General features: G+C 35.9%; 1 protein-coding gene across 1 annotated transcript in view; it reads left to right on the top strand.

The window, feature by feature from the left end:
- The window catches only part of LOC134528800 (MAM and LDL-receptor class A domain-containing protein 1-like), a 110,015-nt gene that overhangs the window by 36,889 nt on the left and 46,510 nt on the right, over positions 1-26,616 (top strand). Inside the window, exons 7-10 of the mRNA XM_063362463.1 lie at positions 3,239-3,415; positions 11,215-11,371; positions 17,065-17,249; positions 20,686-20,770. Of these exons, the coding sequence (XP_063218533.1) occupies positions 3,239-3,415; positions 11,215-11,371; positions 17,065-17,249; positions 20,686-20,770 (604 nt within the window). The remainder of the gene's footprint in view (positions 1-3,238; positions 3,416-11,214; positions 11,372-17,064; positions 17,250-20,685; positions 20,771-26,616) is intronic.

The following is a 26,616-nucleotide window of genomic DNA, read 5'->3' as shown; positions in this document are numbered from 1 at the left end:
TTCGCCACTTAAAATAAGGCAATAAATAAATCAAGTTTTGAGGTTGTCTTTTACACACGGATTTCATCTGAGTTGCTAAATCAACATAGAGAAAGATCTAAAAATGTTATGAATTTTATTATACTCGTGTCGAAAATACATACCAAAACGATTTTACACTAGCTTCGTGGAATCGTCATCGCTCGAAAACGCCTTCAGTAGACTAGCATCACCAAAATAAATTATTTTCACGACGAAATGTCCCTAGTCGCTATTTCGACTAGGTACAAGCAGAGGCGTACAACCCATGTTGTATCCACGGCGTTGCTTCAGGCCTAAGCCGACCCCTGGGGGACACCAGTAACAAAATAAATAAGTTGATTTCTGCCCGGCCCACCAGCAGGCGTGAAATTATCCGCTTCAAATCACTTTATACCAAATGTTTTTGAGCTGCTGACGACGCGAACAGACGGTACGAGTGAGCGACAACTATCTGGATCATACTGTGAGCGAAGAGAGACAGATACGTCATTCATGTTGGCGAAAGCTCCTGATTAGTCTTTTTTTGTGGCTCATGTGCAGGTGTTCAAAACAACTCACAAGTCGTAGCAGTGCGGTATTGTGTGAGGGGTGGGGGGTATAAATGTAGCAGTAACCTGATAGCCTAACATGACTAACCTCTCAAGCATGGGTAAAGTACAACCACAAATGACTTAGGCAATTAGAGATAGGGTGGCAAGGCACTGTAATCATCATTACCCACCGCCCAAGGATGTCTGAGAGCATGAGCCTGTCACGACAGCCCATTTAAATCCCGACTTCGTGGCACCAATATGTGTTAGAGGATCAGCCATGACTCGCTCCCACAGCTAATCTACTTGGCAATACTTGACATGATAAAAGTTATAGTTATGCAATTAAATAAAGAAAAAATCCATCGCATTAGTTTAATACAATTATTTAGAGTCGGAACACATACATACTCATGATAACAGAACTATAAGTTTAACAAAAAGCCATGTTAGCATAAAGATTCGTTAAATATAAAAACTTTGTACAGTAACAAATAAAATTCATGCAAAATTCGAAAACACAACAATTGCTAGTGTGTATTAATTCTCCATTAACTATCTACGACATTCTAATTAATATATTTTGCATTTTTTTAAATTTTTTATTAAAATTTGACTAATTTTTTTTATTTTAAAATTTTTTTCGGGATTTTCTAGCATAAAAATTACGGATTTTCAAGATGGCGGCCGTAATGGAAATTGCAACGATCTAGAATCCAAGATGGTGTCTGTAATGAAACGCGCAACGATTATGTCATACGGTCTAAGATGGCGGGCGTAACGAAATGCAAGATGGTGACCATAACGATATGAGCAAGAGTGTTTTTTAAACATTTTTATCAAAATTTGATTAATTATTTTTTTTATAGATTTTAATTTTTTTTCCAAATGTATAGCATAAAACTTAAATACTGATTTTCGAGATGGTGACCTTAACGAAAGTGCAACGTTCTAGAATACAATATGGCGGACATAATGTAAAGTGTAACTATGACGACATAGTCATCCAAAATAGCGAGGAATAACGAATCAAGCAATGTTTCTAGAATCCAAGGTTGTGGCTGTAACGAAAAGTGCAACAGCGTTTTTTAAGTAATATTTTATCACCATTTTATTAATTAAAATTTTTTATCAATTTTAAATTTTTTTCCATTAAAATCGGATAATAAATAAAGATTTTCATGATGGTGCCCGTAACGAAAAGTGCAATGGTGACGTCATAATTATAGATGACGTCAGAGACTCGGAGGCTGTAGACATGAATGATTTAGCCTCAATAAGGAATTTAAGCCGTCTTGGGGACATTTAAAGTCGTTGGCATTTTTGAGGTCAATAAAACGGGAAATTTTCCCTCAAAACGGGAAATTTTTAGGAATTTTTAGTCATTTTGAGTCATTTTTGAAAGTCAAGGTCATCCAAAATTACCGCAGTGACGTCAGAGAAATCGGTCATTGACACCATCCTCAATCCTCAGCTAGAAGCCAGGTTCAGGACCGGCCAATATATACTACTATTATCGAAAGTAATTATTCTAACATTGTAATATCTCAAACAATAATGCGCATACCTTTTACAAACTTATTAAAACTTCTATAAACAAAAGTTAAAAAAAAAAAATGTTTACAATTGTTAGAGGGTCTGTAACGTTCCTTACTACATGTATGTTTAATGACAGCGTTTAAGTTGTATGTGTTCAGGTCAATGGAAAAATCGACAAACTTTTTTAAACTATTGTATTTTATTCCACGGAGTATCAAAGTATTCAAATGCGAGCCTATATCATGGAAGCATGTTGTATATGTATTTATTCCAGGTGAACACGCAGGTTAAAAAAAAATACTGGGGAAATATTCCCCTCCCCCCTGGAATACTAAAAATTATATTATTCCCGCCAACAATGGGCAGAGGGGTTCTATCCTCCCATCTCCCAAATTAAATTTTGCGTACTCTTCTGACTGACTCGGATGTCTAGAAAACGTATCGTATTCAAAAGTTATAGTTAGAGCCACGGAATTTTCGCGCATTCATTTAGTCGCAAGCTAGAATGCAAACCTCCACACTGTCGCACTGTGTTCATGATTGGACCGCAGTTATCTGGACACGCCCCTCTACGACCGTGAGCCAACGATGTCCAGCTAGGAGAGAAGTAAGCGAATCAGGTAGTGCCAAAGAACAAGGATAAAAATGTGCTCGCTAAGAAATTAATTACCAATGGGAAAGTAAACGTTGGTCGAGCACACCTATAACTTTGAATTCTATCCTGAGGCCAGAGGAATCCGCGAAATTTCCGGGACTCTAGTTATAGTCTTGGCAAATCAGTGATATTGTTTTCCATCCCTTGGTTATCTGTAGAGACCCGGAAAATTCGCGGGTTCATTTCGTGTTATGCTAAAATTCAAATAATTATACCTTAGTGCTGCTTCTGTCATTGGTTCACTGTTAATCTGGAGGACTGAGGGCCAATTACAGACCCTCACTCATAGAAGTGTCGAATCACAGGCCACCCAGTCGAGACGACTCACTAGTCAGCAGCCAATGAACAGGTGGCATTTGCCCGAGTGTGTCTATCCTGGAGGTCATTGAACCCGCGAATTTTCCGGGTCTCTAGTTATCTGTTCGCATGGCGGTAAAGCAAGTGCTGGTGCCACGGACATGCGCGTGAAGGCGCGGACGTGTTTGGTGCACAGATCGTGTTCGAAGCCGTGGCCAAGGACGCCTCGGACGCGTACAGGCGCTACCGCGGCCACGTCGCCGTGGACAATGTGGGCCTCAAGCCCGGCTCGGAGTGCCGCGGCCACTGCACCTTCGAGAGCGGCTTCTGCGACTGGAAGAACGACGAGGAGAACGATTTCGACTGGACACTGGTGTGTACCACATGTGCATTTCACTCTTACACTCAGGGCCGGCGCGTCCATATAGGCGAACTAGGCAACCGCCTAGGGCGCCAAGTAGCTGGGGGCGGCGCAGCACGACACATAACAGCTGAGCTAATATGTTTAACGATTATTGAAATGGATTTTTGTAACAGTTTGGAATTTTTATATTGATATAAGTAATTATTTAAAGTAGACGGTGACCTGTTTATGATTTGTACTAAGTAAAAAAGTAAAAAAAAAAAAAACACAAGCCTGCTTACATTTCATTGTTGACAAAATATTAGGCTTACGTGATGTATTTTGAGGCAAGGAAAAATTTTTTTGGTGTGTCCGGCCGGGGAGGGGGGGGGGCATTAAGGTTTTTCGCCTAGGGCGCCAATTTACCTTGCACCGACCCTGCTTACACTCACTAAGAAAGTTCTTTAAATCATTCTTGGAAAGGGGATGTTTGGTTAAAATCAGTTTCATCGCCATACTCAATTGTTGGTTTTAACTATATGTCGTATAGAGAATCCACAATATAGGGCAAAAAATATGAATACACAAACACACAGCAATACAAGCCAACACCAGCTCTTGTGTTTTCTCTTTGACAACCAGTAAGTTCCCAAAAATGTTTTAAATAAATTTTTGAAGTGAAACTTCTTTGGGCGCGATGAGAGTTAAATTTCAATTTTAATGCAACATTAATATTAATCATATTATTAAACAATAATTAATTAATCAATAACCGAAAAATGATATAAATTCTAAGCTAGTCTAATATCTCCGCGTTCTTTCGATTACAATTATAATTGTATATGAAAATAATATATGTGAATATTGAAATTAACTAGATATATGTTTTTGAAAAAAAAAAAACTTTCGAAGTGTGTGGATGCAGCATACAAAACTCACACAGCACAAGACTTTCGCAAACCGAGATATATAACTTTGAAACTAATTTTCTGCTCCGAAGCGTCCTACCGCTCAATACAAAATTCTAAAAAAAATAAAAAAATAATTGTAAACATTACGACAGTAATAATAACTTATACACGTTACGAACAGAATACGATACACGAATCCGGAGCACCCCGTTTTTAATCGGTCACCTTGTTCATAGGACTATCACGTTTTTTTATTTATAATATTTTCAATAATTTTAATTCTGAAATTAAAATTATGTACACAATTGAATGCCCCAAATGGTAAGGTTAGAATTAAAATTATTTATATAATTTTATTATAATTATAATTCTGAACATAATTTTAATTTCTGAACAATATTTCGTGGAATTAAAATAATGCACTTAATTAAAATTTTTAACATAGTGAAAATTGGCAATGAATATTTTGTGTGGGCACAATACAAATTCCCTGAGATATAAAATTTATTTCAATGAATTGAATTATTATAATTGTGGTATTTAAATTTAAATTTGAAATAGCACGCAGTCGTAGTATAATAATAATTCATCACATTTAAATTCCAATTATTTTGTGGCCCATTAAATTTTTTTCCTGTAATTTTAACGACTTTGAAACTGAAAAAATGCATTAATGTTTTCTTATACCATAATTAAAATAAATTAAAATTATGTCTAGACAAAAATTCATTTCCAGGTTTTTAGTATTCTTTCCTTCCTATATATTTTGAATTAATTTTATGTATAGACATAAAATTCTTCTTTTGCAAATATGTATTCAATATGATATACAAATATATATTTTATGAGGAAAAAAATCTGTAATTTAAAATATTATAAAATGCATAATTTAATAGGAATAATATTTAAATTTTAAATTTCATCTTAAAAAGAATAAGTATTCAATGTGATGTACAAATAAATTTTTGTGATACAAAAAATTATATAAATTAATTATATCAATTAATTTTATGTCCAGACACAAAATTAAATCATTATTTTTACTCTTGACTGAAGAAAAATGGTTTCGGAAACTATTAGTTTCTGTTAAAATGAAATACTTTTATTTATTTATTTATTTATTTATTTATGGTTCACTATTTTTGACAATAAATGAAAAAACGACGTGCCATAAGCATCACGATTCGATTTAAAAACGGCGCGCTTATACAGTGGCTGCATACGTAATCATTGGTCGTATGAGGGCTTTGTAGAGCAGTAGGCCAGTTTTAACTCTGCCACCCCATCGCTAGGGCAGGCATTTTTTGCGAATATATCTTAACGCCTATTAGGCTGGAACAAGGTATACCCGAAACAGTGGTTTCTCCCTTGTGATTGGTGGCCGTCAGCGAGAGAAGTCGTTGCCTTATTTGACCGAGCCACTCAGGACGCGTTTGCTTCCGCACTGAATTACTGTGATTGGTGTTGTAACAATCGAAATGCGCCTGAAAGGAATTCACCCAATCACGAAACACAGACGATGCTACAGTGTTTTAACTTATAACTGATCTCGGAATCTTTTCGCGAAATATGCATGGCCCTACCCATCGCCTACTCATAACTGGGTACAAGGAGCACAGTCTAGTCTGAGCTTGTGCCCGCTTGATGTCTATGTGGTGGCGCCATGTTAGTTTCCTATCCATGTGAACGCCTAGGTATTTAACCACATCTTTGTGCCGATATGTTCGTTAAACAGACTCAATTGTGGCCTGCGGTCTGCAGGCGGGAGGTTGTTACGAGTAAATACAATAGCTTCTGACTTCTTTGTGTTCACTTTAATGCGCCACGTCGTGCACCACTGTTCTATCTGAGTGAGCGCAACTTGCAGCCTGGTCGTGGCCAGCTGTAGGTTATGTGATCTGCTATATAGGACAGTATCGTCCGCATAGCAGCCTAGCTTGACGAGTCGGCGGGACGTGGCATGTCTCGCACATAGACATTGAAGAGAACAGGGCCTAGGATGCTGCCCTGTGGCACTCCTGCTCTAATCTGCTTTAAGTCTGACGTTGCCCCTTCAGTTGATGCTCTAAAGGTTCTGCCTGCTAGGTAGGATGTGATTAGCTTGACATAGCAGTCAGGTAAATCAGCTTGGTATAGTTTATAGAGAAGCCCTGCATGAAACACTCTGTCAAAGGCTTTCTCTAAGTCTAGGAACGTCGCACCAACATAGTCTTGGACGTTAAAGGCAATAGTGATCTCTTCAGTGAGACGCACTAGCTGGTGAACCGTCGAATGAGCGCCGCGAAAGCCTAATTGCTCATTTGGCAGTAAGTTTTTGTCGTGTGTGTTTCAATTTAGTCGGTGCAATATTATGCTTTCGAATATTTTCGACACAGTACTAAGCAGGCTTATTCAGCTGTTGAGTTGTATTAATAGTTTATTTTCATGTGGGATGTATGATGCTCTCTCACGGTCGCAAGAGAAGGAGGGCTTAGCTAGAAATCATCTTGCATGGTAGTGATTTTCAGCTGTTTAAATGAATAGTAATCGACTGTGTATTGAACTTTTTTAATTCCACCTGATCAAAAGATTATTAGTTTTTATTTGATAACAGGATCCAACCAAATAAAAGAAAAGCAGAATACGATTGCAGTTCATATCGAAAAAAAATTCCATGCAGCGATTGTTTTTCAGGAATAACTAGCAACACAAGGATAGCACCAGCATAATTATAGCCAGAAATAGCCAGGAACACAAATAAAAAAAACAGCAGTCTTGCCAGTTGCAATCAGGAGCACAAGGAGAAATCCAACAGCAGTCTTGCCAGATACATTTAGGAGCATGTTGAGAAAACCAACTGAAGTCTGGCAAAATCCAGCTCAGTATAATATAACAATATGCTTAGTACCACAATACATTTTATGCGAAATCATATTTGTATCAGACTTATGCTAAGCATGTTATTAATATGGTATGCATATGCATACTATATGGATTAATCATATGCTCGCATATTAAAAAAATTAAAATGATTAGCATAACTATGTATGATTGATGCGCATGCATATTTGTAATAGATATACAGGTAAGTATGCTAAGTATATTATTAATGTACTTTGCACATGCATACTATATTTATTAATCGTCTTAATGTAACATTCACTGAACTGGTTTTTGCAGGGCATCGTTAGTTTTCTCCATGTGCTCCTAGTTATTCCTAACAATATTTTGTTGGTATTCTCAGGGTGCTTCTGGTTATCACTAGCAAGACTGCTGTTGGTGTTCTCCATGTGATCCTAATTGTATCTGCCAAGACTACAGTTGTTGTTTTCCATGTACTTCAAATTATTTGTGAGAAAACTATCGCTGTATTTTTTTTTCGAGATGAGAAATGCAATTTTATCCAGAGTTTCGTTTAATTGACGAATTCCTGTTATAAAATCAGCATTATCAATATTTTTTATCGTGTGAAATCTAAACGAAATAGAATACATTATTGAATCGATTACTATGCCTTAAAATAGACGTGACACACTATCATGCACGATGATTTCCCCTCCCTTGACATCTAGCGAAGCACTCCTCTTGTGACCGTGTGAGAGCATCGCGTATCACACACAGAAAAATGTATTATTTACCTCAGTAAATGTGACATCTGTTGGTAAGAATAGTAATTGGACCATGTATTAGTTTTAATGGATAATTAACTCTTTAAATTTATATTTAAGTAATTGATTTCAAAATAAAATTTCAATATATATCTGGTACAAGTCGCAGAAGCTGATATGGATTCTGAATCCTTGACTGCAGCTGTATTGAAAGGTGACCGATGTATATATTGCAGCAAGGAGTTGACCTGGAGAAAAAATTCCAAACATTGTGAGAGGACAGAGTGTATTTTGGATCCTTACCAAAAATCTTTTAGTTGAAGTCAGTGACAGAAATCCTTTGGTCGAAGGAATATCTTAAACAAACATCACAAGATCTGTACAACCAAGCTGACTAATGATAACGAGGATTGCGTCTACAACACCAGGAAGTGGAATGAAGGCAAAATATAAGACGACTATTACAATCTTGAAGAATGTGAAAATACTTATTTTAACCACACTATTCAAGATCACGCAAATGATTCACACCAAATTCTAGTTGCATCCATGAAATTGAGAACAATATAGAACGACTAAGCTGACAAGACCGAAGACTGCGATGGAGCACCTGAAGCTGATATGTAAAAGACCATGATGAAGCGCTGAGAATAAAATGATGGAAACGATACATTAAAATAAATTATTCTGATTAAGCTTATGGTGGTCGCTAGGACGATGACAATTTTAATGACTTTGAGGCTGGTGTTAAAACAGAAGAATTCAGCGATCATAAAAATAATAAACAGGTAAGGAATATGATAGCAGCATAAGAGATTAATTTCTTCTCATGGGAAAATCATAACATATTGTCCGACAGATTAAGACTTCTAATTGTTTTGCAAAATGATGAAAATTTATATATCACTAAATAAACGTAGATGGAGCCAAATGTAGATGGATCAAAATGCAGATGGAGCCGAAAGATGGAGGCAAATGCAAATAGAGCCAAACATATTATTTGTAAACATATATTACAGATCGTATCCTACATATTTGAATGTTTGTTCATATGTACATCCTTATTGACGAATGTGTGTCTTTTCCTTTTGTTGAATGTATCTCCTTTTATTTCGTTGAATTTGTGTCCTTTTTGTCAAATGTGTGTTTAAGATGACGAATGTGTGTCCAACTCTGTGTGTGTCCTTTTTGTTGAATGTGTGTTTGTTTCGTTAAAAGTCCGTGGTCAAGTCTGAAGTCAGGCATGACCTGGCCTCATGGTTCGCAGACGCCTGGTATATACACCTTACATTTAACATTACTTGGTGTTTTTTCAAATATCGAAAAAGGTCTCGTTGTTTAGAAAAAATTGACCTATACGCTTGAATTTTACATGAACTGTTTAAAAGGTACGTCACAAATCAAAAAATCCTCCGTGGTAAGCACAGTGATATCGAATAAAGTATTTATTTCGTCGGACAGTGGGTTTTTGGAGTTTTTTTCGAAGTGAAGATTATTAATTAAATAAATATTTTAGAGCCTAAATTATAATTTAGCATTGACCAACGATAAAACAAAGAACAAAATCGATCGAGTTAGTCAGAAAATAATAAGTAAATTTTTGATGAATTTTGATATTTTTACCGATTATCTAAGTTAATAATTAAAGATTTTCAAGATAGTGGCCAAGATGGACGACAAAATGGCGGATGCCACGGTAGTAAATATTACCGCACTCTAGCGGGTAAATAATAGACTAATATGGTGACTGTGCCCTTTAGCAGACAAAAAAATGGCAGATAATAAATGGCAGATAATAAATGGCTGTCATGATATCATACTAGATGAAGAAATATCTAACTTGGTAGTAATGTTAGGAGGTCATTCTGCCAGTGGCTTCCATGAAGCAATGACCTATCGCCATTTTTTTTGCACTCACAATGTTTTAAATAAGGACCCCATGATGTTAGTACGTTGTTATTAAAATTTTATTACATTTGTAATTAAGTAATAACTTTATAAGTTTTAATTTTTTTTCCGATTTTCTATGTTAATAATTACAGATTTTCAAAATGGTGGCCATAGCATAATTCACAATGATGAACATTACATCGTAATTTTAAAATGGAGGATTTTTCTACCATAATTTTAAGTGCAACACACAGGAGGGGTGATCTATGATGTAACTGTAACGAAAAGTGCAACATATGGAAGTTAACACTCGATTTTAAGATGGCGGAAAGTTATGGAAAACATGATGACGGAACCCAATATGGTGGACGAGGTTAAACGTCAAGGTCAAAAGTCAAGGTCATTTGTCTTGTTCAAGGGTCCCCTCCAGAGGCTTATTGGAGGATTGTTAACGTGGAATTTAAGCCTCTTTGGGGAAATTTCAAGCTTTTGTCATTTTTGGGTACTAAAATGGGAAATTTCCCCTCGAAAAGGGAATTTTTTCCTTAAACTAGAAACATTTACTTTATAATTTTTTTTATTTTTTGCGGAGATTGTTTCTAAAAATTGGACATTTTTGGTGATTTTCACGAACTTTGGTAAAATTTGGCCAAAATTGGAGTATTATTTACAATTTTAGGCCGTTTGTAGATTACTTTCTCATTATTTTTGTATTATTCCATCATTATTTTTGTGTGATTCCCTAATTTACTATGTAATATCCCCTGGTTATTTTTATATTGTATTCCTTGATTATTTTTTCTGAAAACATTGTTTGTTTTGTATGATCCTCTAATTATTTTGTGTTTTCCCTAATTACATTTAATTGATCCACAATTATTTTGTTTAATTCTCTATATATTTTTGCCTGGTCCCTTAGTTATTTTTGTCTGATTTCCTAATTATTTTGTCTGATCCCCTAAATAAATGGTCTGAACCCCTAAATATTTTTCTAAGCCTCCAAATTGTTTAATCTGATCCCCTAATTACTTTCTCTTAGCTCCTAATTATTTTTTTTGTCCCATAATATTTGTATTATCTTGTAATATTCTTGTCTGATCAATTTAACTTTGTCTGATCCTATAGTTATTTTGTGTATTCTAATTTTTTTGGCTTATCCCTTAATAATGTTCCTTGTCCCCTAATTCCTTTTTCTGATCCCCTTATTATTTTTACATGATGCTATAATTATTTTGTGTTACCCACATATTATATTTGAGTGACTCCCTGATCATTTTGTGTGATCCCCTATTTATTTTGGTCTGAACCCCGAATTAATTTAGTCTGATCCCATACTTATTTTCAGATGATTACTTAGTGATTTCGACGAGTGTATTTGCCATATGAATAATGAAGTGATGTGACCATGCGTAACTGAATAAGTGGCATGGCGTGATGGCAGGGGCGAGGGAGTCACAACCCGTCGACGGGGCCGGCCACGGACCGCTCCAGCTTCATGCACGGCGGAGTTGAGGGTGGCTACGCCTACATCGACACGTCTTACCCGAGACGACCGGGAGACGTGGCGAGGCTGCAGAGCATGGAGTTCGACGCGACAGGTGAACGAGCCAGAATTGTGGGCGGGGGCATTGTTCCGACATCCCCCGGGCCTCCGCGAAACATGCAGGAGGGAAGGACAAATAGTGGACCAGCCTGATTCCATAAAGGTTTCTTGCAAACGGTAGTTAAAAATTTACAGTGCTACCTATAAGGCCAGTTCGACAATGATGCGGAAACTTAAAAACTGAAACACAACCGAACCCGCACGATAGTTACGTTTCCCTATTCGTTTGTTTCTTCCACAATGCACGTCAACGTTTCAAACAGAAACCAATGAGATTAAAGTTGACGTTTACGAAAATTAATTAAATTGAAAGGACATTTGAGAACAAAGCACAGTCGGGTTTACATATAAAATAAAACTAAACCACAGAATAATAATAGAACAATATATATTCTTGTATTTTAAACCATTTATAACATATTTGAAACGTAAACAAACATGGCTACTACCGTGGCTCAATACTCGGCTTTCATTGGTCGCACGGAGTAACGTAAATGGAAGAGCTGCGCATTGCGGAGCTAGTCCGTACGGGTCCGTATTGGCATGCGTGCCATTGTAGATGCTCCGTTTATGTGATCCTTCACCGCCTCCGTGTCATTGTAGAATGGGCCTAATAAGTTTTTAGAAACATTTGTTTCTTCTTGTGCGCGATCTATTGGGTTCAGTTATGAGTCGCCATGAGTGCTATGTGTACTCTTTTAAGTTAACCTAAGAAACTGCTGTGATATACAGCGCTATCTAACGACGTAAAAGTTGCACTACTTTCTAAAAACGCTGAAAACTGAACTGTTGCACTCACTGCAAACATTTGTTGGCAGAATTCCGCCGGTAATATATACTGCCGTAATTTTTCTTGTTAAATGTGTTCTCCCTGTATCGAAGAGGCCAGGCAGGAGTGTACCTTTTCCGGGTTGAAACAATTCCTATTCCCTCCCCCTTCCCAGCTGGGAAAGAAACAGCGCTCGAGGGTAAAAGTTGAAAGTCGAGACATATTGTCACAAATATACATCAATTTTACCGGCATCTGGAAACAAAAATACTATGTTAGTTCCTGAAAGTTGCGTTAAAATATTACAACTAGCTTTTCACTCGTAAAAGTTCGTATGTTCCATGGTTTCTATATCAAATTTCAAGTCCAGCGCCTTATTGTTGAATATTTTCTGGGTTGGGAAATGTTTAAAATGTGCTGTAGAAACCAACAACATAGAAATATTATTTCATTGGTTTACCAGATAGTAATAGAACTTTGCGAATTTTGCAAGATGCAGCCAATTCAGTAAGGCAACGTTAAATCATAAAAAATTTAAGGGAAATATATTTATTACGTTTATTATAAAATAATATAATTCATTTTCTTAAGGAAAAAAGTAATAGAAGTCAAAAATTAATTGTTGTGAGTTGATTCGATTGGAAAGTAAAATCGTTAAATTCTACGGTGACGGTGAAGTGGTTGTGGTTCAATTCAACACTTGTTTGTGCTCGTCAAGAAAGTGAAGGTTGGTTAGTTTAGGTTAGACACGTTTAAAATACTGTAAAATGGTTAAAAAGTGTTTTTTAATGTTAAATGTACTTTGCCTAACGAATCCAACCTTTGACTAAGTTTTCATTTCATTTATTTCGTGGAAACTATGCCTCTGAATCCTTCACAGATAAAAAAATCTGTAATATTTAAATGCACCTTTCAGCGAATTACGTGGTATTTTATTACGTGAAAGTAAAATTAATTTCGTAAATTATTCTCTCTTAGTTGCAATAAAGCCTGACATTCAAAATTTCCCCGCCCAAGCAGAAAACACAAGCTGACCTCGGCGGTGCAGTTGGTTGAAGCACCTTCTTCGGTGTGGGTTACTAGTTTGAATGCCGGGTAGGATATGTATGTAGGTAACGGTTTTAAATTTTAATATTGGATTATGCCCCTACTTATTCTACCAGCATAGCAATGTGGAGTTAATAGCCCGATGAAATAAATCAACAGTACAATCAAGTTAAGTAAATAAAGCTGCAATAAATTTTCACTTAAAAAGATTTTGCGAACACCCACCTTAAAATTTAAAGCGCAACCTTTATTGATTGACAATTATGAATTTACTAACTGTACCCAAATATGACAACAACGTTGTGATATTGCTTGCTAATGTGTAGCTAACATATGTGTTTAACAGTTTTTATTTAATGATGGAACTTTTAAAATTCTTCGCTAGCAAGTTCCTTTGAAGCCATTAAGGTGCCGTGCCCGCCTAGTCAGTGGTGTGTTTGTGTGAGGTGGGATGATAAGCGTGACTTTCGCTGTTGTTTCTAGTGCGGTGTCGCTTATAAACAAGGCTGTAGACTAGCGCGCAGTTTTAACGTCATACATAGGAAAGGTGGGATATTTTAGCAGTGACAATATCATTATATAGCGGATAAATTAAAATTAAGGTGTAATTAAAGTCCATTGAGTGCTTTCAAGAATCTCTACCAGGATTTTCATGCCTAAAATTTATTTTGGAAATACAGCTTATAAACGAAATACGTAAACAGAGCTACTCATCCGCTCTCAGATTATTCTTAAACGTATTTCGTAAACAGACGCCACTCGGATATCTTGAGCAGTTTTTAAATGGCGTGGTTTTAACTAAACATCTGCATACCGTATGTCCCGTATGTGTGTCCAAGTAGGCAGGGTCCTTACGCGCGAGTGTTTTATCCTTGTTTGGGTATGAACTGTTAACATGAGTAGATGCGTGTACATCGGGGTCATTACAGACGATGAAGGACGATGAGAAGCTAATGGAGCATTAACGGGATGAATGGGTGGGGAAAAAGGGAGTACCACGAGAAAACCCACTGGTTAAGTTCATCTCATTGCTTCGCAATAACTGTCCACCCTAAGGATATCTGAGACGAAGCTCTTGAAGGTTACACGTCAATTTTTTTAAAAATAATTCAGATAACTAAAATGCAAGTTGCGTTGGAAGGATGAAAAGAAACTTTGGTATCAGTCAATAACAAGTTCTTAAGCTTGCCTATAATGTGAGTAAAGCATGAAAGTTTATTTTCAAAGGAATTTCAATTTTCTTGGATAAATATTTAATTGGATTAAACACCCCTGTTGATAAGCGAATATGATAGTCTTATTTGGCTTAAGCCACAGTTTAACGCGCCACGCATATCCATTGTTTACTACGGATCAGATCACAGAACACCTCGCAATGAAGTCGTCTGGCACTTCAACCAACTGGGCCACGAATGTCAGCTTCTTCCATGCTCTCCAAATGCCAGTTCATCCAGCCCTGCTACACTGTAAAAAAAATGTTGTGAATTAAACTGAAATAATCAGGTTAAACCACAGTTGTTTGTAAATTTGTACATTTACATGAAAACAACATTATTGTTACAAAAAATTGTTCGCAGTAATACTGGATAAGGATTCTATTGCTGGGCATTTATGCCTTGTGTTGTCCCAGAATAGAACATGCATTAATGAAAGTTATTGCTAAACCAGTCCCTGAATAGCTCACTAGTATTAACTGTGCATATTAATAGGCTTATGTTCTTTAAATGATTCATGCAATGGGGAATTTTGATTTAATGCAGTTTTTTTAGACATACGCCACTGCAATGGTGTATGTTAAAAAAATCGCATAGTTAATCAAAACAATATTCGATTGTCTTTCCCATGGTTTAGTAAAAATATGCTTGTACAAAACATAAATCATAAATTAAAATTATGCGCCCGATTTTGCAAGCGCGCCAAGGAATATTCAGTGTTGTTTGGGGGAAAAAAAACGTATTCCTTAAATGCAAAAAAAAAAATTACAATATTTTTCCTGTAGTGTCATGAAATATAGTATCTTGGCAACTGATTGCTTAAATGAATCATTTGTAAACACACAAAACAGTACTGTATAATATTAAGTCCGGCGCCTGGGTTCTTGGTGAGGATTAAGGATAGGTTCAATGACTGACTGCCATGACGTAACAGTGGCCATATTGGATGACCTTTCCCTTGACCTTTGACCTTCACCTTGACACTGGCGGCCAATTTGTGTCCGCCATCTTAGATTCCACCATATTGTATTTCCGCCATTTTGTTTTCCCACCATCATATAACCCGCCATTTAAGTTATCACGTCATCGTTGCACTTTTTGTTACTACCGCCATTTTGAAAAAAAATATGTTTAGTTGCACTTTTCGTTATGGCCGCCATATTGAAAATCCATAATTATTAATTAGAAATTCGGGAAAATATTGAATTTATAAAAAAAATTACAATACAATTTTAGTAAAAAGAACATTCGCCATTTTGAAATTTCCCCCATATTGAAAATCCGTAATTTTTCAACTAGAAATTCGGAAAAAATTATAAAATTAATAAAAATACTTAATTCAATTTTACTAAAAAATATATTATGTCTTGGAGTCCTCGGTTTGAACCCCAAGAGGTCATTCCATTAAAAATGGCGAAGGATCCTTCATCCATGGAAACCACTGCCAGACTGACCTCCCACCACTAATTCCAAGAAAGATACATCAGCCAATATGACGTTATGGTAGCCACCTGGTTTTCGTCTGCTGGAGGACACAATCTTGGATCAGACATTTTTTTCGTTTGCTGGAGTGCGCTACTGACATATTAGATAACTTTTTTGCCTGCTAGAGTGCCAATGACCAGACTATCGTGGCAAAAGCCATTATATTATAATGTTATTTTAAAAGTTTAAAAGAAATATTGTGACAAAATTTGGACCACGCCCCTTGAATTTACCAAGCGCACGCTCTACCGCTGTTGTACAGAGCCTCTTTGGACTTTAGAAGGAGAATATGTATAATAATCATTGTAATGCCAGTTTTCTTAGATATTTTAAAACTTTTTTTTTTTACTTTGAACATTTTAGTCAACAAAATATATTCCAGGGTAGTTTCACTATCATAAAATTTCATTTGGCACACCAACACATTTGGTATGTCCCCCTAATGTTTACGAAAGTGACCATATACGGGTTTAAGTTGCTACACGTGGATCCGCATCTTTGTGACACATTTTCGTTCATCGACTTCCGTTCAATTTTTGCGAAATTACTCCTAGCAAATGCCGTACATTGAGAGAGCTAAGCTCATCGCACGACGGGCTATGTTGAAGCATGATGGGAATGGCGTGGTACTCGTTGCAAGCATGGCCCCCACAAGGGTGGGGCTGGGTGAACCCCTGGGTCCAGGACCCGGGCCCAGCCCTGTTTATTTTTATCTCAGGGTTTGAAAAAAATATATATATTTATACTCGCTGTAGTTATTTTAAAGTAAAATAATTTTATAAATAAAGCTTAGTTTGGACTTAAAAAGTAGTAACCATAATTATAACCTGTCTTTTCAGGTTAAATAACATTCTAAAAGAGTGTAGGTATGAAATAACCATGCAATTATAATGTAGCACGTGACTGTAAAAATGTGGGGGGGGGGGGGAGAAGTCCTCCAATCCTGAGTCCAGGGCCCGTGATCGAATGTGGGGGCTTAGTTTGGATTTATGAAATAGTAACCATAATTATACCCTGTCTTTTCAGGTTAAATAACTTTCTAAAAGAGTGTAGGTATGAAATAACCATGCAATTATAATGCGGCACGTGACTGTAAAAATGGGGGGGGGGGGGGGGAAGTTCTCCAATCCTGAGTCCAGGGCCCGTAATGGACCGTGGGGGCCATGTTTGCAGGCCCTGACTCGCCCATGTGCCTGCGCTTCTGGACGCACATGTACGGCAACGGCATCGGCAGGCTGAGCGTGAAGCTGAGCGAGGCGCGCGACGCCAATGAACGGGAGATCTGGAGTCTGTCTGGCGAAGCCGGCAACGCCTGGTACCAAGCGGAGGTGCCCGTATCCTCCCCGAACCCGTTCATGGTAACACCTTCCTGCGGCCGGACATCGTGCTTTGCAATCTCTCTCTTTCCAATGCAACATCTCAAACAATGCATTTTGTAAAGTAAAATTTGGAATTAACATTTTGGAAATATATTTTCCTATTGTGTTTCCAAGGAGTTGAAACTGAAATACCTCATCTTAAAATGTTTTTAATAATTTTTTAAATAATTTAAAATTTTAAGTGACCAACTGCTATAAAGAGTTTCTCCTTGTGATATTAAAATTTGTGTATAACCTTGATTTTTTTTTGTCAGAATGACTACAACTGTAATAATTCTGTCAACAGACAATATTTCATGGTCGTAGAAAAATCAAAAAAATAATGTAAATTTATATTTAAATTTATTGTACTTAATTAAAATATGCTATACAAAGTAAGATTTTTAATGCTAGCATGTTGGGTGGTAATAATCTGACAGCAGTGGTCGCCATTTACGCTGTAGGCTACTGCAATATGAGCATGAGACAGGCTATAGGTAATTTACTTCCTTACATAGAAAATAAATCTACCCACTGAGTAAAATGAACAGATAGAGGATTTCAGGATATTTCTTTAGCAAAAACCAAGCTTAAGTAACATAAATCATAATAATATAACCTAGCTTAATGTCTCTATTTTAACGGAGAGTTAAGGTTTGAAACTCTGGTTCCCTCGATCACATCTACCCTCAGTGTGAATTATTGGCACCATTCTGATATTTGCAGTCAAACTTTAAAATACATGATAATATTTTCAAAGCCTTGGGCCCACTGGGATAGTAATCTTCCATGGCTTGTTGTAAGGAACAGCCCCAGGATTGGCATGGGGTGAGTTCAGGAAAGTGTGGGAAACCGAGAATTCAGTGAGCGCGATATACTGACTGGCTTGGTGTGGTCCTTATTTTAGTTTTGGGTAACAACAGATGATTTTGCACAAACCAAGCACGCGTATAATTTATTCAGAGAAGATAGGTGACGATCAACACCACTAAAATTTCAGAGCTAATCTTGGGATTTTCCCTGCAAGGCATATCTTAAGTGATCAGGTGCGCTAGCGCTTAATACATTTACTTCCATATTTTTTTTTGCATCCTAGTTTCAATAAATAATTAATAAATTTTAAAAAATTACAATTTTATTTGTTAGCTTGAATTAGGATCTGTGTAATATAATTTTTTTCGTTATATAAAACAGATTGAACTATGAAAAATCCTATGTTTGAGTAACGAAGGCCTTGATTCCTGTAAGAAAATGTACATTGCCTTCCATGTGAATTTCTTTACTCCCATATATAATTTTGGCATTAGTGGACAAAAGTAAGAAAATTATTTACCGGGACATACCTACATCTTTACTGTAAATTAGCTGCGTCAAGAAAAATGTTCATGATATCTCGAGTGAGCCCTGTGGTGTTTCACAGCGAAGGAATTAACTGGGAAATTTATTTTGTTTAAAATCGTTTATAAATAAGTACTTAATACTGTAGTTTATCTAGTTACACTAAAATATGATGGTTTAAAATTCATTAAGTTCTACTTAAAATAACTTTTCTTAGAAAACAGTGAATTCCCTTTTTTTTATCATTACATTTAACAACATTTATTACTTACTGAGGATTTCAATCTTAAATACAATGAAAAATACTTAATATGTTACGTTCTATTTATGATTATTAGAATGAGGAATATTGATTTTAAATAATTTCAAGTTGCAATGGCATATATCCATGAAATTATTGTAAATAAAACTTAGAATTTTGTCATGCTACACTGGCATTTGTTTAAAACAAAGACAATACTTTTAATAGGCATATAAGTTTTTTTATGCTACCCGCAAAATTAATTTTCGGCACTTCAAATACTAACATATAATTGTGTCTATACTTAAGAAAAAAATTAATTACACATGGCATAAAAAGTTTCTTCGAACGTACAGCAAAGAATATATGAATATAGAACATAAAAGCTTACTTTAATTTTTTTTTTGTTGCTTCAAGCCTTAAGTCACATGTCCTTATCACGTTAAAAATGTAAAGTTTTGATTTGTCATTGATTATTGTATCGTGTTAAAAATCCCGGAATATAAAGATTTCTAAACCTGAGCGACAGGGTACCGGCGAACTAGAGTCTATTGCTTGTTTTCACCAACTAGCTACGTACTCGCGTAGTAGGAATATCACCCATGTTTACTTGCGAATTAATCATAGAATCACTAACACAACAATATCACTTTATAACAAAAGACCCAACTTCTAGTCACAGCGGACTCATATGATAATATAATGTTCAACACATGTCATTAAACACAAAAAAAATTGTCAGATAACGTACATTGTTGTGGATTTTCTATCGTTTCTCCAAAAATAAATAGTTATATTTAACAAACAAATACAGCCGTTAAACATGTCAACCGAACTAAGTAACGTTAATTACAATACATACTTCTATAATAATATTGAGCATATAATATATTTTTTCTAATGCTAATAAATTAATTTTACAATTATAGCTAAAAATTAAGTAAACGAAATTATTATACTAATAGACATAATTTTACTACTGAAACCTAACGAAACAGCGAAACTGAAAATGTGGTTGGGATTTAAATAAAATTATGCCAGGATAACTACCTCATTTATATCTCAAGTAGTAAATAATATAATTTTGTCACAAAAAACTAATTTACTCTTCAACATTATAGAGACATGAATGAAAACCAATAACGTATGTGGTAATAAATGCAAATTTAAATAGAAATAACTCAAGCACCTTTGAAAAAATAATCACAGAAATAACTGAAATAAAACAAAAGCAAACTGCATAATGGAAACTGATGAACTTAGCTTATGAAAAACAAATAGCACGCCTAAAACTAGTCGATGTTTTATTTACTAGATCTACACTATTTTCTTTGCGTGGCATAACAGCGTAGAAACACGCGTATTGATTTTATCAGTTTATCTTGTTCAAGTGTCTTTCTTGCTTAAGAAGTCCTTAAATTTTGTGATAACCACTCATTTAATTGTATGAAAACTTAACTCCAATGCGATTTATGGCAAAGGGTGTAGTACTAGTTTCAGTAATGCATCTTGTGTATTTGTTTATATCCTTCTGGTAGTATCAGTTCTTTAGAATATGATTGTTATTCTTATTACTCCTCATATTCTACCTAATTATTTTAGTATTACTTAAGTAAACTAAACTAATAACAAAAAGGAAATCTAAAAATCATGAAATATAACTAAAGTATCCTTTTAAAATAATTTCTCTATTGGCATATATAATTTATGGTTGACTTGTACGTAGTCAACTATGCTACTTTGTAATTCAAATTAATTGCTTATTACTATACAAAACCCCTAACACTCCCTTTAAATCATTGTTTTTTTATAATAATATGTTCATCATTAATCTGTGTTAATGAACTTTTTTTCCAGATTGTAATCTCAGGTGAAGTAGGCAAAAACAGCCTCGGGGATATCGCATTAGATGACATTTCCTTAACGCTTGGAAGTTGTCCAAGTAAGTAAATCATATACGAAACATCCTGCCTGTAATGCATATTAAAAATATAAAATTACTATAAAATTGTTACCATCAAAATTAAAAGATAATGAACCAAAACTATACATTAATAATTTTATCTTCTTAGCTATAAGTTCGTCTTTCCAACTGTATGTACTGCTGGTAATATTTATCGTTACTAAAGTGGTATGAAAAAAGTAATAGACAAAATTTTTGTATTTTTATGTTTTTTACTGTGTTAAAATGTCATAAAAATCAGTTTAAAATGCATAAGTGAGGATAAAAAAATTCATAGTACCTTAAAATTAAGAAATGTACTTAATGAAAGGGTTTAGAATTAGATTTAACTCATGCTACAACAAGGCATGTAAAGTTAAACATAATTCAATATGTAAGATTTAATAGTTATTTCAAATATGGTCCTCGCATCTCAAGGTAGTGCACGGTATAACTAAAGGTAATAAGAAATCATGCTGTAAGTCATTTATTGACTTTTTGGTGCCACCTGATGAAAAGTTCAACAGAGTAGAAAAGAGTCTACCACGCCGTGGGATGGGGCACTTGGACGCAAGGTCTCCTTTCGTATTTTAAATCTGCTTTGGATTTTGATAACGAGGGACGCAAGTACCCCTCGTGGTGGCCATGTCAGCACCTAAACTTGAGGGAAGAGAGAAAGGCAAAAACGACACAAAATATGCACTAAATTAAAAAAAAAAGTTTTAGGCCGGGTTTATAGAAAACGCAAGAACGCATAAACGCAAGAACGCAGGACGCGACAACCGCAAGAAATTCACAGTCGTTTATAAAAAACGCAAGGACGCCGGCCATCACCAACGTCAAAAAATAAAATTTCAGGAATAAGTCATGATTATTTTTAAAATCTTTGTTGTACTTATCTTACAGGCAGGGGAAATTTTGGATAAGCTGAACAAGAAATTCATCAGCTTCCTCCATTGCGCTGTATTCACTAGAAGAATGCCAGCCCAAAATATAAATAAAGAAACACAAGCGTAACGATTACAATCGCAGAGCCTTCTATATGCATTACATGACAGTTTCAGTTTCCACATACTAAAACAACCAGTATAGTAGGCCGAAACGCAAGGAGAAAACGCAAGAAGTAGAAAGTTGAACAACTTTTGCGTTGCGTTCTTGCGTTATTGCGTGTCTTGCGTTTTTTTATAAACGTGCTGGTAGAAGAGTTAAGGTTGGACTTTTACCGTACTTGCGTTTCTTGCGTTTCTGCGTTCTTGCGTTTTCTATAAACCCGGCCTTACTGTGTGTACGCCCTGCCAAAGTCACCTCCTCTGGTTGGAGTCCGTTTTGCCCTTGGGGTTCCACCACCCTAGCATAGCGTGTGTAGTGAGCACTGCCTGTTTGTCATGCGATTCAAATTTAGCATTTGACACTAATGCACGCATTTTGCGGAAAAGATCTCTCTGAGAGGGCTCAGACAAGACGGCCTTTTTTGTTTATTTCTAGGTTCTGGTTTATGTCACTTGATGTCAAAGTCTCTTAAATTTTAGTTTTTTAACATTACATGCAAACCACACTTTATTATTGAAGGGAACGTGTATTGCCTAAATGTTTTCACATGTGTATGATCTCTGTTTTGGTAAACATTATGTGTTTCTTAGATGCAAGTACGTTATGATATTTATTTAAATTTCTTTCTGATATTTTATTTTTAAACACGCATAAAAACTATTGAATAAATATGTCGTAAAAATGTGTCTGTATTATTGTCTCATACGAGATAACATGCTTTCGGTTATTTTTGGAAATATATTTTGTACAACTATATGTGTAGGTAATGCGAGAATACTGGATATAATCGAAGTACCGAAAAGCCGTGGGATGAAATGTGACAGTTCATTACCCGGTTATACAAAGTAAAACACGCCAAGAATGTAATAGACGCATGAAAAACTTCATTTGATTATGGTGCGAAATTATTAAGTTATTGGTCATAAGGCATAGCTGTTATTCATTATAACCGCAACCTTCAAAGCTAATGCTGTTGAACTTTTGCCATTTGGTGTAGGTGTTCAGTTATATAAAGGGCCGTTGTACTGTGAGCGTGGAAATACACCTTTGGTTTCTTTGTAGTATCGTCAGTGGCCTATTCCAGGAGTTCATTAAATTACGGTCCTTTGTTTGACTTTATTATTGAATATCTAACTCATTAATTAAATAAAAAAAATTGGATTTTATTTATTTATAGAACTCAATTAGAAACTTTTTAATATGTAGTTTGCATACATTTCATCACACACCACTTAACTTCTTAAATACTTTCCCTGTATTAGAGTATAATTAATCTTTAAAGTTATAAAACGGCGAACACGGACGAGAATTACGGAGCAGCATTTTTTCATTTCAGTTTTTATTATTATATTCTTATTAGTTAATTGCACCCATTTTAATAAAAACATAATAGTAGTATATGAAAGTATTTCCGGGGACATGGCGCCGGCGCGTGGAGCCGGAGCCGGTGTCCGCCATGTTTGATTGTGACGTCACGGTGGCCATCTTTGATGAGCGTAACGGGACACAGCGTAACGGGACAAGTAGGATATTGAAATTTGACCCTCAAAACTAGTCAAAATTGGGCAAAAATTGCCCAAAATTCCTCAAAAATCTCCAAAATTTCCATTTCTGTGGGAAAAAATTCCGCCAAAAAATCTCAAAAATTTTGATAAATTAAAAATTCCCGTTTTCGAGGGAAAAATTACACGTTTCGAGGGAAAATTCCTGTTTTATTCCTCAAAAATACCAGCAGCTAGAAATGTCCATATAGAGGCTTAAGCATCCATGTATACAGCCTCAGATAAGCCTCTGACGTCATCATGGATTATGACGTCACCGTTGCAATTCCCGTTACGACCGCCATGTTTAACTTTTTAATTTATTATCCGATTTTAATGAAATTTTTTTTAAAAATTATAAAAAAATTCAATTGATAAAATTTTAATAAAACTATTTTAAAAACATACATTTACGACATGGAGCTCGGAGTCCTCGGTTCGAACCCGACGAGGGCAAAAAAAATAAAAATGGCGACCGATCCTTCCCCCCATGGTGGCTGCTGACAGACTGACTCCCACCACTTATGTCAAAGTATATATATATTCACCTAGTATGATGTCATGTCCGCCATATTGAAAATCCGTAATTTTAATGCTAGAGATTCGGGAAAAAATTTAAAAATCATTAAAAAAATTAATCAACCTAATTAAATAATAAAAAAATCCTTAAAACCACCGTTGCACTTTTCGTGACGGCCGCCATCTTGAAATCACCCACTGGAGATCACCATCTTGTTTTCGTCTGGTAGAGTGTGCTGATACCATGTTAGTATAATTATCTGGTCACCACACCTTTGACCTTGACCTTGAAATTTGACCTTAACCCTGGACTTTGACCTTGACCTTGTACTTTGACCTTGACCTGGAAATTAGCCCCTGACCTTGAACTTTGACCTTGACCTTGAAATTTGACCTTGACCTTGAAATTTGACTTTGTCCTTGTCGACCACCATGGATCCGACATTTTATGTTCAGTACATGCTACCAGGAGCTACCACCTGCTGGAGTACGCCATCTTGTGTGTGTACTTGTATTATAGAGTACATTTCCATCTGGATAGTTTTATTCTAACCCGCTACAGTGCAGTAATCATTTATTACGGAGGTGCCCCCACCATCTTGAAATCATGTAATAATGTAGTTAGAAAAGCGGGAAAAAATCCAAAATTTATAAAAAAAATCACTCATTAACTTACATATTGATTTGATCCGCTCCAGTCCTTGGTTCGATCCTCGATCGATGCAATAATGTTTAATTTTATGAGAAAAAAATTTAATAATTTCAATAAACCATGTTCGACATTCTTAAAGAGACTTTAAATCCTCTACTACCATCATCCAATCAGTCATCAAGACCACCATATTGGAAATGCGTAATTTTAATGCTAGAGATTCGGGAAAAAGTTCAAAATTCATTAAATAAATTTTTATTCTATATACTGATTGATTAGATCGACTAAGGTCCTTTGTTCGATCCCTGGCCGATACAAACCAACTTTAATTTTAAAAAAGTATCAGAAAAATGTAAGGTTCGAAAAATAAAACACCACAAAGTCTTTTACAAACATAATATTTATTACACAATTTCTATCCTACTACAGAATCACTTGCGAAAGCCAGCAATCTTATAAACATTTAGCCCTGCATAGACGTGCAACGACTACTTCTTAGCTCCAACAGCCTCCAAATGCTTAACACAGCTCCAACAGCCTCCAAATAATTAACATACAGCTCCAAATGCTCCAAATGGCTCCAACAGCCTCCAAATTCTTAAGACAGCTCCAAATGCTCCAAATGGCTCCAACAGCTCCAAATGCTCCAAATGCTCCAAAAGGCTCCAAATGCTACAATAGCTTCCAAATGCTCCAAATGGCTTCAACAGCTCCAAAAGGCTCCAAATGCTTCAAAAGGCTCCAATAGCTCCAAAAAGGCTCCAAATGCTCCAACAGCCTCCAAATGCTTAACACAGCTCCAACAGCCTCCAAATGCTTAACACAGCTCCAACAGCCTCCAAATGCTTAACACGCAGCTCCAAATGCTCCAAATGGCTCCAACAGCTCCAAATGGCTCCAAATGCTCCAAAAGGCTCCAAATTCTCCAACAACCTCCAAATGCTTAAGACAGCTCCAAATGCTCCAAATGGCTCCAACAGCTCCAAATGCTCCAAATGCTCCAAATGCTCCAAAAGGTTCCAAATGCTACAATAGCCTCCAAATGCTCCAATAGCTCCAAATGCTCCAAATGGCTCCAACAGCTCCAAAAGGCTCCAAATGCTTCAAAAGGCTCCAAATGCTCCAACAGCACTATCTTCAATTGGTTCCAACTGATTCCAATTACTTTTCTTATCGATCTTGGCATGATTACTGACATGACTTTATTAGTATACATTTTGACTGGCAGTGGTAACGTTTTTTACACCTTTCAGTTATAAGTTTTATTTAGAAATCAGATTTCGATAAATGGTAGATACCATCTGGAAAGAAAATATATTAATTTATCTTCAAGTTTATACACATACATTTAATTTAAGCCATTATTGTATGTAGCCAGTTTCCCTCAGTTCTTTGAGTATGAAGGATATTTCTTTAATGTTCGAATAGTTTCCTGCACAAATCGATCCATGTAGTAGTCGTAGCCTGTCAACCAATATGTTAGGATCTTCCCATGAGGTATAATCAATCTCTTCTGCTGCGTTCATCATCATTGCATGTTTATAATAAATATTATTATCTCTGGTGTCTATCGTTTCAACACCAACCACGAGGTCACTTTCGTCATCTTGCCAGTGATTATCACAAGCTTGATCAGGATAATTTATTTTATTACGACGTTTCCATCGTTTTGGTGTCAAGCCACCATCACAGTCTTCGCGCTTGCATGCTTTTGGTGCTTCAGCACAGTACTCAAAGATGTCAGCCTTAGATGTGTCAGCACAGTCTTCGTTCATGCCAGCTTCTAATGTGTCACCACAGTCTTCAATCATGTCAGCATCACAATCTTGATCAGTATAATTTATTTTATTACGTCGTTTCCATCGTTTTGGTCTCAGACCGTAATCACAGTCTTCGATCTTGCATGCTTTAGGTGCTTCAGTACAGTACTCAATCATGCCAGATTCAGATGTTTCATCAAAGACCTCGACCTCGTAAGCTTCAGGTGGTTCTCCATCTTTCACATCTTCATGGAGACGACTAGATATTGGAGTAAATATATTTTCATTTCTAATGTGGTTACAACTTCCTTCGTTTGTTTTAAA

This window comes from Bacillus rossius, chromosome 2 (genome assembly GCF_032445375.1).
Source record: "Bacillus rossius redtenbacheri isolate Brsri chromosome 2, Brsri_v3, whole genome shotgun sequence".
Lineage (NCBI taxonomy): Eukaryota > Metazoa > Arthropoda > Insecta > Phasmatodea > Bacillidae > Bacillus > Bacillus rossius.
This window is presented reverse-complemented; position numbering and strand designations above follow the sequence as displayed.